The sequence below is a fragment of the Chlorocebus sabaeus genome, chromosome 16 (genome assembly GCF_047675955.1).
Source record: "Chlorocebus sabaeus isolate Y175 chromosome 16, mChlSab1.0.hap1, whole genome shotgun sequence".
In the NCBI taxonomy this organism is placed as follows: Eukaryota; Metazoa; Chordata; class Mammalia; order Primates; family Cercopithecidae; genus Chlorocebus; species Chlorocebus sabaeus.
Genome location: NC_132919.1, coordinates 60,544,573 through 60,559,963, shown reverse-complemented (window position 1 = coordinate 60,559,963; position 15,391 = coordinate 60,544,573). Strand labels below are relative to the sequence as shown.

Genomic DNA, 15,391 nt, shown 5'->3' with positions numbered 1-15,391 from the left:
CTGGGTCTACATCCGAAAGAAAGGAAATCAGTATATGGAAGAGATATCTAACAGTGCTGTAATAAACATGGGACAGATTATTGCATGTATGGTAAACTCACATGTTTACTGCAACACTATTCACAGTAGCCAAGATATGGAATCAATCTAATTGCCCATCAAAGGATAAATGGATAAAGAAAACGTGGTATATATACACAATTGAGTATTATTTAGCCATAAGAATGAAATACTGTCATTTGCAACAACATGAATAGAACTGGAGGACATTATGTTAAATGAAATAAGGCAAGCACAGAAGACAAATATCACATGTTCTCACTCATATGTGCTAATGTGCCAGCTATAAAAAATAAAATGAACTCATGGAGGTATAAAATAGAATGATGGTTACCAGAAGCTGGGAGGGATAGTGGGGAATGAGGGTTAAATAGGGGCTGGCAAATGGGTACGAAAATATAGCTAGATAGAAGGAATAAAATCTACTGTTCAGTAGCATGGTAGGGTAACTATAGTTAACAATAACTTACTGTATACTTCAAAATAACTGAAAAATGGCATTGAAATATTCCTAACACAAAGAAATGGTAAATGTTTGAGGTAAATGATATCGAAATAACTCTCATTTGATTATAACACATGGTATGCTTGTATCAAAATATCACGTCCCCATAAATATGAACTAATATGTATCCATAATTAAAAATTTTAAAAAAACAAAATAGTTCCATCAAACCAAAAAAAAAAAAAATCCCTAGTTCTTATTCACAATAGCAAAGACATGGAACCAACTCAGATGCCCATCAATGATAGATTGGATAAAGTAAATGTGTTACATATATACCAGGGAATACTGTGCAGCCATAAAAAGAAAAAAGATCATGTCCTTTGCAGGGACATGGACAAAGCTGGAAGCCAGCGTCCTCAGTAAACTAACACAGGAATGGAAAACCAAACAGCACATGTTCTCACTTATTAGTGGAAGCTGAACAGTGAGAATACATGGACACAGGGAAGGGAACAGCACACGCTGGGGCCTGTCGGGGGAAGCTGAACAGTGAGAATACATGGACACAGGGAAGGGAACAGCACACGCTGGGGCCTGTCGGGGGAAGCTGAACAGTGAGAATACATGGACACAGGGAAGGGAACAGCACACGCTGGGGCCTGTCGGGGGAGGCTAGAGGGTTGTGGGGAGAGCATTAGAAAAAAGAGCTAATACACGCTGGGCTTAAGTGTTGGGTTAGTAGGTGCAGCAAACCACCATGGCACACATATATAACAAACTTGCACATCCTGCACATGTACCCTGGAACTTATAATAAAATAAAAATCCCTAGTGCCATTTATACCCTTGTAGCCAAATTCTAGCTCGACACCTAGAAACTACTAACCTGTTGTCCATCCTTATAGTTTTACCATTTCCACAATACCATATAAATGCAATTAAAAAAAAAAAAACAGCCTTTTTAGTCTACTTTCATTCAATTTAGCCTTTTCATTCAATATAATATATTAGAAATTCATCCACTTTTTTGTGTGATTTGATAATTGAGTCCTTTACATTACTAAAAAGTATTCCATTGTATAGATGCACATATAATTTGTGTATCCAGTCTCCAGTTGAGAGGCATTTAGGACTATTTGCAGTTTTGAACAATTACTAAAAAAGAGGAGACAGAGAGCTGTTATCAATACTTGCATATAAGGTTTCTGTGTGAACACAGACTTTCATCACACTTGAGTAAATACTTAGGAGTGAGATTGCTGGGTCATGTGATAAATGCGTTTTAATTTTTTTTAAGTGCCAACTGTTTTCCAAGTAATATTTTGCAGCAAGAGGTGAGGGTTCCAGTTGCTTCTCATCCTCGCCAGCATTTTGCATTGTCAGGTCTTTGTTTTCACCACTGTAATAGGTGTGTAGTGGTGTCTGATCACAGTATCTTTTGTCCCATCTTTTAATTAGGTTGTTTTCTTATTGTTGAGGTTTTAGAATCTTTATATATTCTGGATAAAGGTATTTGCCAGATATGTGAATATCTCCCTAAGATGAAACTGACCTCACAACATGAGCTGGAAAGTGTTCCCTCTTCTGGTGAGGATGGTATAGAGTTGGTATTATTTCTCCCTTAATTGTTCAATTAAATTTGTCAGTGACACCATGCAGCCCTCAAGTTTGCTTTGTTGGGAGGCTTTTGTTTTTGTTTTTGAGATGGAGTCTCACTCCATCGCCCAGGCTGGAGTACAGTGGCACGATCTCAGCTCATTGCAACCTCCACCTCCTGGGTTCAGGCAATTCTCCTGCTTCAGCCTCCCATGCAGCTAGGACTACAGGCATATGCCACCACACCCAGCTAATTTTTGTATTTTTAGTAGAGACAAAGTTTTACCATGTTGGCCAGGCTGGTCTCGAACTCCTGGCCTCAGGTCATCCGCCCACCTTGGCCTCCCAAAGTGCTAGAATTACAGGCGTGAGCCACTGCACCCGGCCTGTTGGGAGGTTTTAAAATACAAATTATATTTATTTAATAGCTATAGGACTATTCAGGTTATCTATTTCATCTTAATTTTGGTAGTCTGTGTTGCTCAAGGACTTTTTCCCTTTCATCTACAGTGTCAAATTTATGCCCATAGAGTTGCTCGCAGTAATCTCTTATTATACTTTGAGTGTCTACAGTGTCTGTAATGATATCTCCTCTTTCATTCTTGATACTAGCAAATCCATTCTTCTTTTCATTCTTTGTCAGTCTGGCTAAAAGTTCATTGATTCCATTCATCACTTAAAAATCAAGCTTTTGGTTTCACTGATTTTCTTTATTACTTTTTTGTGTTCAATTTCATTGATTTCTACTGTAATCTTTATTATTTCCTTCATTTGCTTACTTTGGGTTTAACTTGTTCTTTCACCAGTTTCTTTAGATGGGGACTTAGATTTGTAATTTAGAACTTTCTTCTTTTCTCTCTTGGTGCTTTCAAGATTTTCTCTTTGTCAGCCGGGTGCGGTGGCTCATGCCTGTAATCCCAGCACTTTGGGAGGCCGAGGCGGGGGGATCACCTGAGGTCAGGAGTTTGAGACCAGTCTGACCAACATGGTGAAACCCCATCTCTACTAAAAATACAAACAATTAGTCGGGCGTGGTGGCGCCTGCCTGTATGTAATCCCAGCTACTCGGGAGGCTGACACAGGAGAATTGCTTGAACCTGGGAGGCAGAAGTTGCAGTGAGCTGAGATCGTGCCATTGCACTCTAGCCTGGGCAACAAAAGCAATGCTTCATCTCAAAAAAAAAAAAAAAAAAAAAAAAAAAAAAAAAAAAAAAGATTTTCTCTTTGTTTCTCAGCAATTTTAGTACTGTTGCTAGGTGTGACTCTTTATATTTAAACTTGAAGTGCTTTGAGCTTTTTGGATGTGCAAATTGATGTTTCTCATCAAATCAGAAATTTTGCAGCCAATTGTTCTTCAAACATATTTTCTGCTCCTTTGTCTTCTCTTGTTCTGGTACACCCATTACACATATGTTGGTGCACTTAATGGTATCCCACATTTACCCAAGGCAATGTTCATTTTTCTGCATTCTTTTTTCTCTCTTCTTTGGCCTGCATAATCTCTATCAATCTATCTTCAAGTCACTGAATCTTCTGCCAGTTCAAATCTATTGCTGAGCCCCTATAGTGAATTTTTCACTTCGGTTATACTGTTTAACACTGTAATTTCCATCTGCTTTTTTTTTTTGCTTTTTGTTTTTAGCAATGGGGTTCTCACCATGTTGCCCAGGCTGGAGTACAGTGGCTATTCGCAGATATGATCACAGCACACTACAGCCTCAAACTCCTGGGCTCAAGCAATCCTTCCTCCTCTGCCTCCTGAGGAGCTGGAACTATAGGTGCATGCCACTGTGCCCAGCTCTGGTTCTTTTTTATAATTTAAATCTCTTTAGGATATTCTGTATTTGATGAGATATGGTCATCACAACTTTCTGTTTTTTGTTTTTGTTTTTGTTTTTGAGATGGAATCTCACTCTGTCGCCAAGGCTGGAGTGCAGTGGTGCGATCTCGGCTGTCTACAACCTCCACTTCCCAGGTTTAAGTGATCCTCCTGCCTCAGTTTCCCGAGTAGCTGGGACTACCAGTGTGTCCCAGTATTTTTAGTAGAGATGGGGTTTCACTATGTTAGCCAGGATGGTCTTGATCTCTTGACCTTGTGATCGGCCCGCCTCAGCCTCCCAAAGTGCTGGGATTATAGGCATGAGCCACCACGCCCGGCCCATCACAGCTTTCTTTACTTCTTTAAACATCGTTTCCTTTAGTTCTTTGAACACATTTCTAATGGCTATTTTGAAGTCTTTGTTTGTTAAATCTGGTCTCTCGGCCCTCTCACAGGCCATTTCTGTTCCATAATTTTTCTCTGTATAAGGGCTATATGTTCCTGTTTCTTTGCATGTCTTGTAATTTTTTTTCTTGAAAACTGGACATTTTAGGTAATACAATGTAGCAACTTTGGACACTGATTCCCCTCTCCATGAGTAACTTTAGTTGTTTTCGTTTGTTTATTTGATTAGTGGCTTGGCTAGACTATTTCATAAAGTATATTTCTCCCACAGTGTGAAGACTTTGGAGTCACCCCTCAGTGCATGCAGCCTTGGGCATGCACACAATCACCTGTGATGACAGTGGATTCAGCAGGGATCCTCTAACTGTTTTTTCCCCTTATCATTTTATTAAACTATATATCTAATTTGGTATCACACCCAGCTCTTATGTCTACTAATTGCTGGCCATTTGTTCTATTATTTTCAACAATACCCTGGGTCATAAATTGCTCCATAGCCTGATTCAATTAAATTCAGGCAGGGATAGATGCTGAGGTAGTCTCTGAGAATTGTTCTGACCCCAGGAGGACTCTTCTTAGCTGTCTCTGTCCCTGGTTCTCTCTGGTGAATGTACTAGCCTGTGGTTTAGCTTATTGCTGTTAATTAGTAGGAACTACCAGACTCCTCTTATCTGTTGACCACTAAAATCTCCATTGTTTTCTAGAGCATCCTTAGGCTTGAACTTCCCCACACTGTTTCCATTAGTCCATTTCTTGGAGGAGAGCTGCTTATCTCACTGATCTTCAGACTTCCTCTCCCCCTGTGCAAAAATCTCTGAGCTACTACACTAGGCACTGTGCAGAGGGAGCTTTCTTGTTCCCGGTTTGCGACTCCTGGAGTGAAATCTCTATCCTATGAACAAGTCGAGGTAAAGACAATCAAGGCCACAGTATTCTTGGCCTACTGTGTCTGGGGTAGAGCTTCTGCCGTATCAGTCTTGGCTGAGTGGAGGAAGACAGCCCTCTCCCTCAACCACTAAGCTTCACTCACGAGGAATTTAGCCACCTCCACTCAGACTTCAAAGGGATAAGAAATTTAGCAGCATGCCCCTCCCAATACGATACTGTATCCCTCGATTGGGAGCTGAGGGGAGAGAAACTTCATCTTCTTTGCCACACCCACTGGGAATGGAATTTCTGCGAAGCTGAGCTTGAGGAGGAACAGGGGAAAAGTGAAAGCAAGTTGTGGTTCACGTGCCAAAAACTCTTGCTGTTCTTACCAAGCTGTAGTTGATTTTCTTGAATAAATGTCTTCATTTGCTCTATGCCTTTAGGACAATTTCCAGAGACTTTTAATTACCAATTACCAATGATGCTTGTTTTGCTACGGAGCACATCTGTGGAGCTCCTCATGCTACCATTCTAGAAATAGAACCCCCCTCTTCTTTTCTAAAGTAAGTATTTCATGCTGTAAATTTCCCAGTGAAACCTACTTTGGCTACATCCCACACATTTAGATATGCTGTGTTGTCACTTAAAATGTTTTCTCATTTCCCTTAAGATTTTTTCTTTTACCCCTGGATTATTCAGATGTGTGTTAATTTCTAAATCTTTGTGGATTTCTCAAATAATTTGTTGCCAATCTCCAATTTAATTCTCTATGATCTGAAAAATTATCATCTTAATCATTATAATTATATTGTGAGGTTCTGAAAAATGGTGATGCTTGTTTGTTTGTCTCAGGGGGACAATCAACTGCCTTCAGATCAGTCTGCAAATTCCATCTCTCCTTCTACAGACAGAAGCTCTGGTGTCAGTTCCAAGTTTGAAGTCTTTACTATGTCATTTGAGTCTGCCCCTCACATGTACCACTTGGTGTGGTCTGGGACTAGGGCAATAGTTTATATCACAATTCAGTTCTCTAAGACTTCTATGAGACTATGATTTGGGGGGTATGTTCCACATGTGTCCACCTTGGAGAAAGGCTGGAACTTGTATTGGTTCATCCACAGAACTAGCAATCCCCTTCTCCCACTCTTCCCATTCCTGGATTTCCCTGCATACCTCCAAACTCTGAAGGAACCTCACTGCACTATTCACAGTTCCATGGACTAGGCCCACTCTCAGAGCAAAGTATAATCGCAAGCGAAAAGACACAGGAAAAAAATTGTATATAAAATGTTCCTCCCAATTCTTTGCATGAACAGAGGTTTCTTTTATCTGTTGATCTATCCAAACAGATGGGCGCTAACTGCTGCCCTGAGACCACAATAGCATAGTTTTTCCACTGGGGCTGGTGTAGAGGCAGGGCCAGGAAATTTAAAAAAAAAAAAAAAAAAAAAAAAAAAAAAAATCCCTTCACATTCTTCCATTCTCCCACTTCTCTGGCCAAAAAGACGGACTGCTCTGTAAGTTTCTGCCATCCACGCCTGCTACACAGTCCCTCAATTTGGCCCACCATGGAGTCAAAGTTGGGAGTTAAGGAAGAAAAAAACACAAACAGAAAACCAGGAAACTTCCTTCCACTGTATCAGTGATTCTTCAGAGTCCAACTTCCCTCTCAATCGGCCTGTTATTATTGACTTTTCAGAGTCCCCAGGTGGTTTGCTTTCTGTATTTTGTCCAGAATTCTTGGTTGTGGGAGAACCTGGCTGTAATAGATTTACTCATGGCCAGAAGTTTACATTCACTTTTAAAACAAATAAATGTCAACTTCTCAAATAAAACTCTGAATATAGTTACACTCCCCAAATGCAAGCTTTGGGGAAAATGCTATAAATACTGTTATGGCTTTGTTTTTTATGAATAATAAATACTTAATATTTTTTAAAAACACTTAAAATGTTAAGAAAATAAGCGCTTATATTTTACCATGTGGAATTATCAGTTACTATTTTGAGTAGATACTTCCAGATATTTTTATACTCTAGAGAAAGACAAAGAGAATTTGTCTTATCAAAGTATTAATTTTTTACGTAAACCACTCTCATAACTCTTCTTCATTCGGGTAACTTTGTCCTAGTCTCAAAATCTGACACTTTCACTCATTTGTGGAAAACTACAGCTGAATGAGAAGCCTAAAATACCGGAATGTTCAGCTCAGTTTCTCTCCAAGACCATTGTGTAGTATGAAATGGACAGGAGTCAGGCATGGTGGTGTGCACCACCAGCTACTCAAGAGGCTGAGGCAAGAGGATCACTTGAATCCATGAGTTCAAGGCTGCAGTGAGCTATGGTCTTGCCACTGCACTTTAGCCTGGGTGACAGAGCAAGACCCTGTCTCAAAAGAAAAGAAAAGAAAAGGAGAAAAAAGAAAAGAAAAGGGGCAGGTTTCTAACCTACATGAAAAAAACCATGAAATTGCCTAAAATAAAACTAGATAAGACAGCTGAAATTACATGCTTACTTAATGAGAACTGTCCCAACTAATCATACCACAAAGTACCTCGTTAATGAACACAACATATTTCCCCTCTCTGTACCTTAAGTAAATTATAATAAAGACCCATGAAGAAGAGGAAAAGAAAAAAAGAAGAGAAAAAAAAAAAGAAAAGAGAAAGGAGGAAAAGGAAAAAATAACAAAGACTACAAATCTATGTATAATTAGAATTGCAAAGAAAATATTATCAATTCAATTACCACACAAGAGTAACAATAACATAATTTTCTTAGGATAAAAGTTGGTCTTTCTATGTATGGTCATTTTTCTTTTAAACCATCAGTCAGTAATGACCATGATTTTTAGTGATTCAATTTAAAAGCTTCATTCAATGGCAGGTTTCAATTGTGTCAGCAAGCTAATGTTTCCCATCCATTTCTATACCTATAAAGTAGATAAAGGGATTTAAATTCAAAGGGAACTTGTTTCATGATTGTGATTTTCATTGAATGTTAATATTATACGCCTCACTTATCAAAGAAAATTCACAAGCACATTCTAGAAACCAGAATGAACATACTTAGGACTTTTTCCTGCTACCTTAAAACTACAGCACTTTAAAAAGGAAGCTACAAATAATTCCTAGTCAACATCAAAAACTTCCAATATTCCTGACATAGATCTTAAGATATTATATTAATCACAAAATAAATAATAGAATCTAAAACTTGAAAAACCAAATAAGACATATTTTTTTAAGTTTTTTTTTTCAAATGGGTACACATAGAGTGTTTCACAATGATCCATGAGTCACTAAAGGGAGAATGTTCCAAAGCCTCCATCCATGCAAGTACTCAGATGAACTTACAAATAGCGAATACCCACAGCACAACCTTTCAGCTTGTGACTTAGAGAGTCAGACACGAAATAGGTATAAAATATATTGAGAAAGCAAGAAAGCGTCACAAAAACTAAATGTTGAAAAGGTTAAATATTAAGAAAAAATACAAGAGAAAAATATCATTGCTAGTTTTTAATAAATAAAGCTCTACTTGAATTATGTATTCCTAGAAAAAAATACTAAAATACTCCTGGGAAAATAAAGAATATATTTGGGATTTTGATTTCTGGGAAAATAAAGAACATATTTGGGGAAATTTTGATTTTTTAACAAAAACTAGACAATTCAAATTCTACAACATCTAATGCATCAGAATGAAGGTGCTGACAAGAACACCAGTAATATAAGAAATGTATCCGTAGTCCAGAGCACAAACATTAACTCTAGCTCCTAATGGATCACTCAGAGGAGAAAGAAAAAAGCCAGTCACGCAGTCTCATACAAAACTAAAATCAAAGCAAAATCTAAGCTTTCTAATAAGTTGGATACTTAAATTATTCTACTGTAATAAAGAGATATAGCTCAGCCTGATTAATGCCTATATGGTAGAAATACATAAAAATGCAAGACTTGTATATTTTACACTGTTATTGTATTCTTTGAACAATAAAAATGTGAAACAAAACCCTAGACAGACCTACTTCTAAGGTATTACCTCACAATATCTTAAATGTTATATTTTAATTTTATTATACCAAGAAAGATTTAATTCTCAGAACAGTTAAACAACCGTGAAAAGTACTCTATGTGCTAAGTAATGTATATCATGGTTCAAGTGGCTAAGGGAAAAGGCAAGTTTAAAAGGATAGCTCCAGAATTTTCTTTTCCACTTTGATGTTGCTCTCTGGCAAAAGGAATTTGTCTTTCTGAACGATTTCCTGTGCTCTTCTCCCACACTGGTAACAGGACTTCCCTCCAATGGCAACTTCCCCTGCACCTTAAAACATGAAAACGTTTTTCTTTTGATTTATTATCCTCCTTTCATCAATTCTACTTCTCTCTTTCTCTAGAAAACTCCCAAAATTAATAGGAGGTCCACATTACTTTAATTTCCTATCCATTTCCCAACCTTCTAACTGTGCCCATTCCACGAGCCAGGCATCCTCCCTCACTCTGCTCTCCACCCAGACCTCCTGACTCTCCGAGCTCTCCAAAGACTAGAGCTGTTCTAGTTTCTGGGCGCAGCTGCCTTCTCAAACAGTGTGACTCCAACATATAACTCCAGCTCTTGACTCTCAAGAAACTCTAGGCCTTGAACTACCCCATTAAACCTTACCAGTTTTCAACTCCACTATCTAAATTAAAACCTTTAAAATGGGTCCGCCCTCATCTGACAGTCAATTAACTGACGAAAGGCCAACATTTCCATTTCTCAAAACCAAGCCTTTAGGTGCCCTTCAGTTCAGTCTTTCGATCAGTCACTTAGCACATTTTACTCTCAAAAGTTTTTCCTTTTTACTTTTCCCTCCTCCCGGCAATCATGCTAAAATGGAGTCCACTATAAGACCTAAACAGCCAGGCGCAGTGGCTCATGCTTGTAATCCCAGTACTCTGGGAGGCTGACGTGGGCAGATCACCTGAGGGTCAGGAGTTCGAGACCAGCCTGACCAACATGGTGAAATCCCCATCTCTACTACAAATACAAAAATTAGCCAGGCATGGTGGCACGCACCTGTAATCCCAGCTACATGGGAGGCTGAGGCAGGAGGATTGCTTGAACCCGGGAGGCAGAGGTTGCAGTGAGCCACGATAGCACCACTGCACTCCAGCCTGTGCAACACAGGAAGACTCTGTCTGAAAGAAAGAAAGAAAGAAAGAAAGAAAGAAAGAAAGAAAGAAAGAAAGAAAGAAAGAAAGAGAAAGAGAAAAAAAAGACCTAAAAGATAATCAGGACCTTTTCTCCATTTCTACTCATATCCAGTAGAACTTTCATAATCCCACCAAGTCAATTTCCCTAAAGCACTGCTTTCATTAAAGACCATTATTAGTAGAAAGGTTTTAAGTTTTTTGAAATAACAATCCCTAATGTCAGTGAATAGGTGGAAAATGGACAACTGATATACTGCTGGTGAAGAAAATGGACAACTGATACTGCTGGTTGAAATTGGTATAAACCTTGTACCAAAAGATGTACCAAAGATGTAATGTAAGCTAAGAAAGTAACCAAATATGTATAAAAAGACTCGTACAAGGAATTTTACTGCAAAATTACTTGTGTTAAACAAACTGGGAGCAACTCAGATGTCCAAAAATAGCAGAACACTTAAAAAGCTTATGGAATATCCATCCAAAAGAAAAATAAATGCTACCATTCACAGTCTTTTATATAGAGTTCTTACAAACTCATATAAAATGTTAAATTGCATATAAGATAGTATTTATAATAAAATTTTATTGAATCTTATAAAAACACACAGAAAAAAAGGGAGGAAAAGATATGTTATATAACAAAATGTTAACACAGGTCTCTGTTGATTTTTATTCCTCTGATTTTTCTACATTTTTCAAACTACAAATTATTTTTACAATAAAACATATTCTAAAATCATTTTAAGCACTTTTTGTTGTTTCCTAAAAGCATTTAAACAGTTAGCATATATGTAAAGTGAAATGAGGAAAAAAAAGCCAGGGCTCAATATTGCCTAAAATTTAAAAGCTAAACTTCTCAATTTAGCATTCAAAGCTCCAATGTAATGCAGGCTGACACAGTGCTCACAGATTCCATACATAAATTCTAAACACCCAATCATGACAGCTCACTTACTCCACCACGTCATTCTTAGTGCCTATTTCTGCCACCAATTCCCACCTCTCTACCTCTCCAAATACCTTCTTGACCCACAGCCTCTATAAACTGCTGTCCGTAACAGCTGCTCATCCATGGGGTCCCCTTGAGTGTTTTTAATCCAAATGGCTGTGTTGCTTCAAGTTCTCCCTTCCCTCCCCTCCACTTCGGGTGACTCACATAACTCATCTTGGTATTCTACCATATACTATCATAAATTATTATTGTTACTTAACTATTTTATATGTATATCTCTTATTTCACACATAAGAAAGTTAGCTTGTTGGGGACAGGGACTATTTTATGTTTGTTCAGAATGTTATTTATTTCCTATACTTAAGCCTTTCTCAAGGCCACACAGTAACAAATGTCTAACATCCAACGTTCACTGAATAAAATCAAATTAGTTCAGATATTATCCACATACAATATGACTTTGACACATCTATATGTACATAAAGCAAATACTTTTTTTTACCCCAAGATTCCAACTATTAAGGCGAGCTTCAATGTCACTATCATCCAAAGAAACAGGAGACTTTTTCGAATAAACTTCCTGAAATACAAAAGGGAAAAAGGAAGAGGAGAGGGAGAAAAGAAGGAAGAAATAAAAGAGGAAAAGATGAAAGAGATAAAAGAGGAAAAGATAGAAGAGATAAAAGGGGAAACAAAGAGGAAGGACAGGAAAGAAGGGAGGAAGGAAAGAAGGAAGAAAGGAAGAGAGGAAAGAAGGGAAAGCAGGGAAAGGGAGGGAGGAAAAGAAGAGAAAGAGGGGGGAAGGGAGAGAGAAAAAAAGGACAAAATACATGTCATTCAGCGCCATGAGAGTTTTGTGTGCTTGTCTGGTAATGCTGTATTGCCCTCAGAGGAAAGGATTGGGTTACAACTGAACTAGGGTTCTCAGTTCTTTTTTTTTTTTTTGAGACAGAGTTTCACTCTTTTTGCCCAGGCTGGAGTGCAATGGGGCGATCTCGGCTCACCTCAACCTCCGCCTCCCAGGTTCAAGCGATTCTCTTGCCTCAGTCTTCCGAGTAGCTGGGATTACAGGCATGTGCCACCACCCCGACTAATTTTGTATTTTTAGTAGAGACGGGGTTTCTCCATGTTGGTCAGGCTGGTCTTGAACTCCCGACCTCAGGTGATCCACCTGCCTCGGCCTCCCAAAGTGCTGGGATTACAAGCGTGAGCCACCGCGCCCGGCCTGGTTCTCAGTTCTAAATAATGACTAGTACAGCAGCTTAGGGCTATGAGCTGCCTTAAAAATATATTCACACAGTAACTAGATTTCAAAAAGTAAAAGATGAAAAAATAAACCCAGGCTCTTCTCTTTAAGTTCTTTTACAAAAAGTTTTGATTGTGGTATACCACAGTAGCTTTAAAGTGTGTTGTGCGGGGGAGGGGCGATGTGAAAAGATGAATTATTCTCATAAAAATTAGTTAACAGGAAGTTTTGTGCTTATATCCAAGAAGCTCTTTGTTCTTAAATTAATTCTCACTCATACACTGAATATAAATAATCTTTGGACTCACATCATAAAAACACAATTATGGCCAGGTGCGGTGGCTCACGCCTGTAATCCCAGCACTTTGGGAAGCCGAGGTGGGCAGATCACAAGGTCAGGAGATCGAGACTATCCTGGCTAACACGGTGAAACCCTGTCTCTACTAAAAACACAAAAAATTAGCCAGACGTGGTGGCGGGCGCCTGTAGCCCCAGCTACTCGGGAGGCTGAGGCAGGAGAATGGTGTGAACCCAGGAGGTGGAGCTTGCAGTGAGCCAAGATCATGCCACTGCACTCCAGCCTGGGCGATAGAGCGAGACTGCATCTCAAAAAAAAAAAAAAAAAAAACACACACACACACACACAATTATGGTGATTCTTTACTTTTTAAAACATAACGATTCCATGCTTTTTTTCCCTCCTGTATAATTTCTGTATTACACATTTATCAGCCCAGATTAAAACTATAATGAACTAGAGACAGCCTAAGATCTGTGCCCAGAAATTGACTATGACCAGAAAACCCTAAAAACTTAGAAAGGTAAGTCTGTGGAAGAGAATGGCTAGTTTCCAGCCCAGAAAGAATATTTGAAATTAGATTTGTTGATACAGCATTCTCATGCTTTTAGAAAGCTTAATTGCTAACAAATGTACCTATTTATATCTATGATCATTTAAATTAATATGAAGTAATTTTTTTAAATGCACTAAAATGTTCTTCATATTTTACTGAGTTTCTTACATTTCTTTTCAATAAAATATTGCATTATTATTATTTATAAAACTATATTAAAATTCATTATCATTTCTACTAGTGGTCCTCTGCTTTTTGTATGCTTTTTCATGAACAAGAATTTCTTAAATAAGAAAATGTACCTGCCTTGCTTATTCTGAGTAAATAAAATGATTGTAGTTTATCACTACTGAAAATGTGCTGCCCTTTATATTTTTTAATTCCAAATTATCACTGGATAAAATGCAGTGAGTTATGTTTATAGTGCCATGTGCTAAAACAGTCATGCGTTATACATGCTTTCTCTTGTAACGAAAAGTCACGTAACTCAAGACAGCCAGAGTTAGGCAATAAGACTGGAATAAGCAGGCACAGTGTTTCTCTTTTCAAAGCTAACTGGGTCCGGGCGCAGTGGCTCAGGCCTGTAATCCCAACACTTTGGGAGACTGAGGCAGGCAGAAGGATCACTTGAGGTCAGGAGTTCAATACCACCCTGGCCAACATGGTGAAACCCTGTCTCTACTAAAGATACAAAAATTAGCCAGGCGTGGTGGCGCATGTCTGTAGTCTCAGCTACTTGGGAGGCTGAGGCAGGAGAATAGCTTGAACCTGGAAGGCAGAGGTTGCAGTGAGCCAAGATTGCACCACTGCACTCCAGCCTGGGCAACAGTGAGACTCCATCTCAAAAAAAAAAAAAAAAAAAAAAAAAAAAAAAAAGCTAACTGGAGTGCTCATTAGCACCTTGTCCAAACCAAATCTATGTTGAATAAATAGATGCAAGACAGACAGTCTTATTTCAAGATATATACAGTTTACCTTCATTAGAAAAGCAGTGTTCCCTACTTCACTACAATACCAATTTCTTCTTAATTTTATGATTACCAGGTATACAATTATTTCCATATATACTCTGAATAAAGGGAAAATGTCATTCTTTGTTACACAGGAGAAACAACAGACTGATGAATATAACACCTCAGAATCATTGAGGAAGTAGAAGGGATACTACGCTATATACCAAACACCCCACTTTCTTTGACATCAGGATGTTCACCAGAATCATCCAACTTTATTCCATTTTGAAGCCAATCATTGGCACTTCAACAAGTGAAATTAAAACTTTGTTCAGCTATTTTAAAGCAACAAGCAAAAACCAAACAAAAGTAAAATCTAATCTTACACAAATCTTTGGGGTAATATTTTGTCCATCTTCTCTGTGAGTTGGACTCATAGAATGTGATCTCATTCGGAGCTTCCCAGTGTACTGTTCCCTGCTAAGAGACCAAAATAATCAAATCACAATTTGGAGAATTCAGAGGACACAAAGTATTAGAATCTAGGATTACCATTTTTTTTTTCCTTGGAAATGAGATGATAGTTTGTATTAACAATGATGTTCCATAGCTGGGCATGGTGGCAAGCACTTATGATCCCAGCTACTTGGGAAGCTGAGGCAAGGAGAATCGCTTGAGCCTGGGAGGCACAGGTTGCAGTGAGCTGAGATTGTGCCACTGCACTCCAGCCTGGGAGACAGTGCGAGACTCCATCTCAAACAACAACAACAACAACAACAACAACAACACAAAAAAAGATGTTCCACATTAAAAAAAAAAAGAAATACAAATAATAACCTTTTTATGTATCATATTTCATTTCATTTAAATTATAAGAGGTTACATAAATGCCACAGACTTGCTTATGCAAATGCTGTTTTTAAGTCACACTAAAATAAATCCCCTGCATTTAAATCTTTTCTCCTCCTTTCCCCTTTTCCCAAGTGTAAA

At 38.3% G+C, this 15,391-nt stretch overlaps 1 protein-coding gene across 13 annotated transcripts in view; it reads right to left on the bottom strand.

Annotated features, from left to right (window-relative positions):
* Positions 1 to 15,391, bottom strand: part of CEP112 (centrosomal protein 112) — a 549,518-nt gene that overhangs the window by 476,432 nt on the left and 57,695 nt on the right. For 9 of the 13 annotated variants that reach the window (XM_073005103.1, XM_073005106.1, XM_073005112.1 and 6 more), the window contains exons 5-6: positions 14,788 to 14,881; positions 11,851 to 11,928 (exon numbers count right to left, since the gene is read on the bottom strand). In XM_073005103.1, coding sequence (XP_072861204.1) covers positions 11,851 to 11,928; positions 14,788 to 14,881 — 172 coding nt within the window. The remainder of the gene's footprint in view (positions 1 to 11,850; positions 11,929 to 14,787; positions 14,882 to 15,391) is intronic. The other 4 variants (XM_073005107.1, XM_073005108.1, XM_073005109.1 and 1 more) reach the window with 2 other exon arrangements.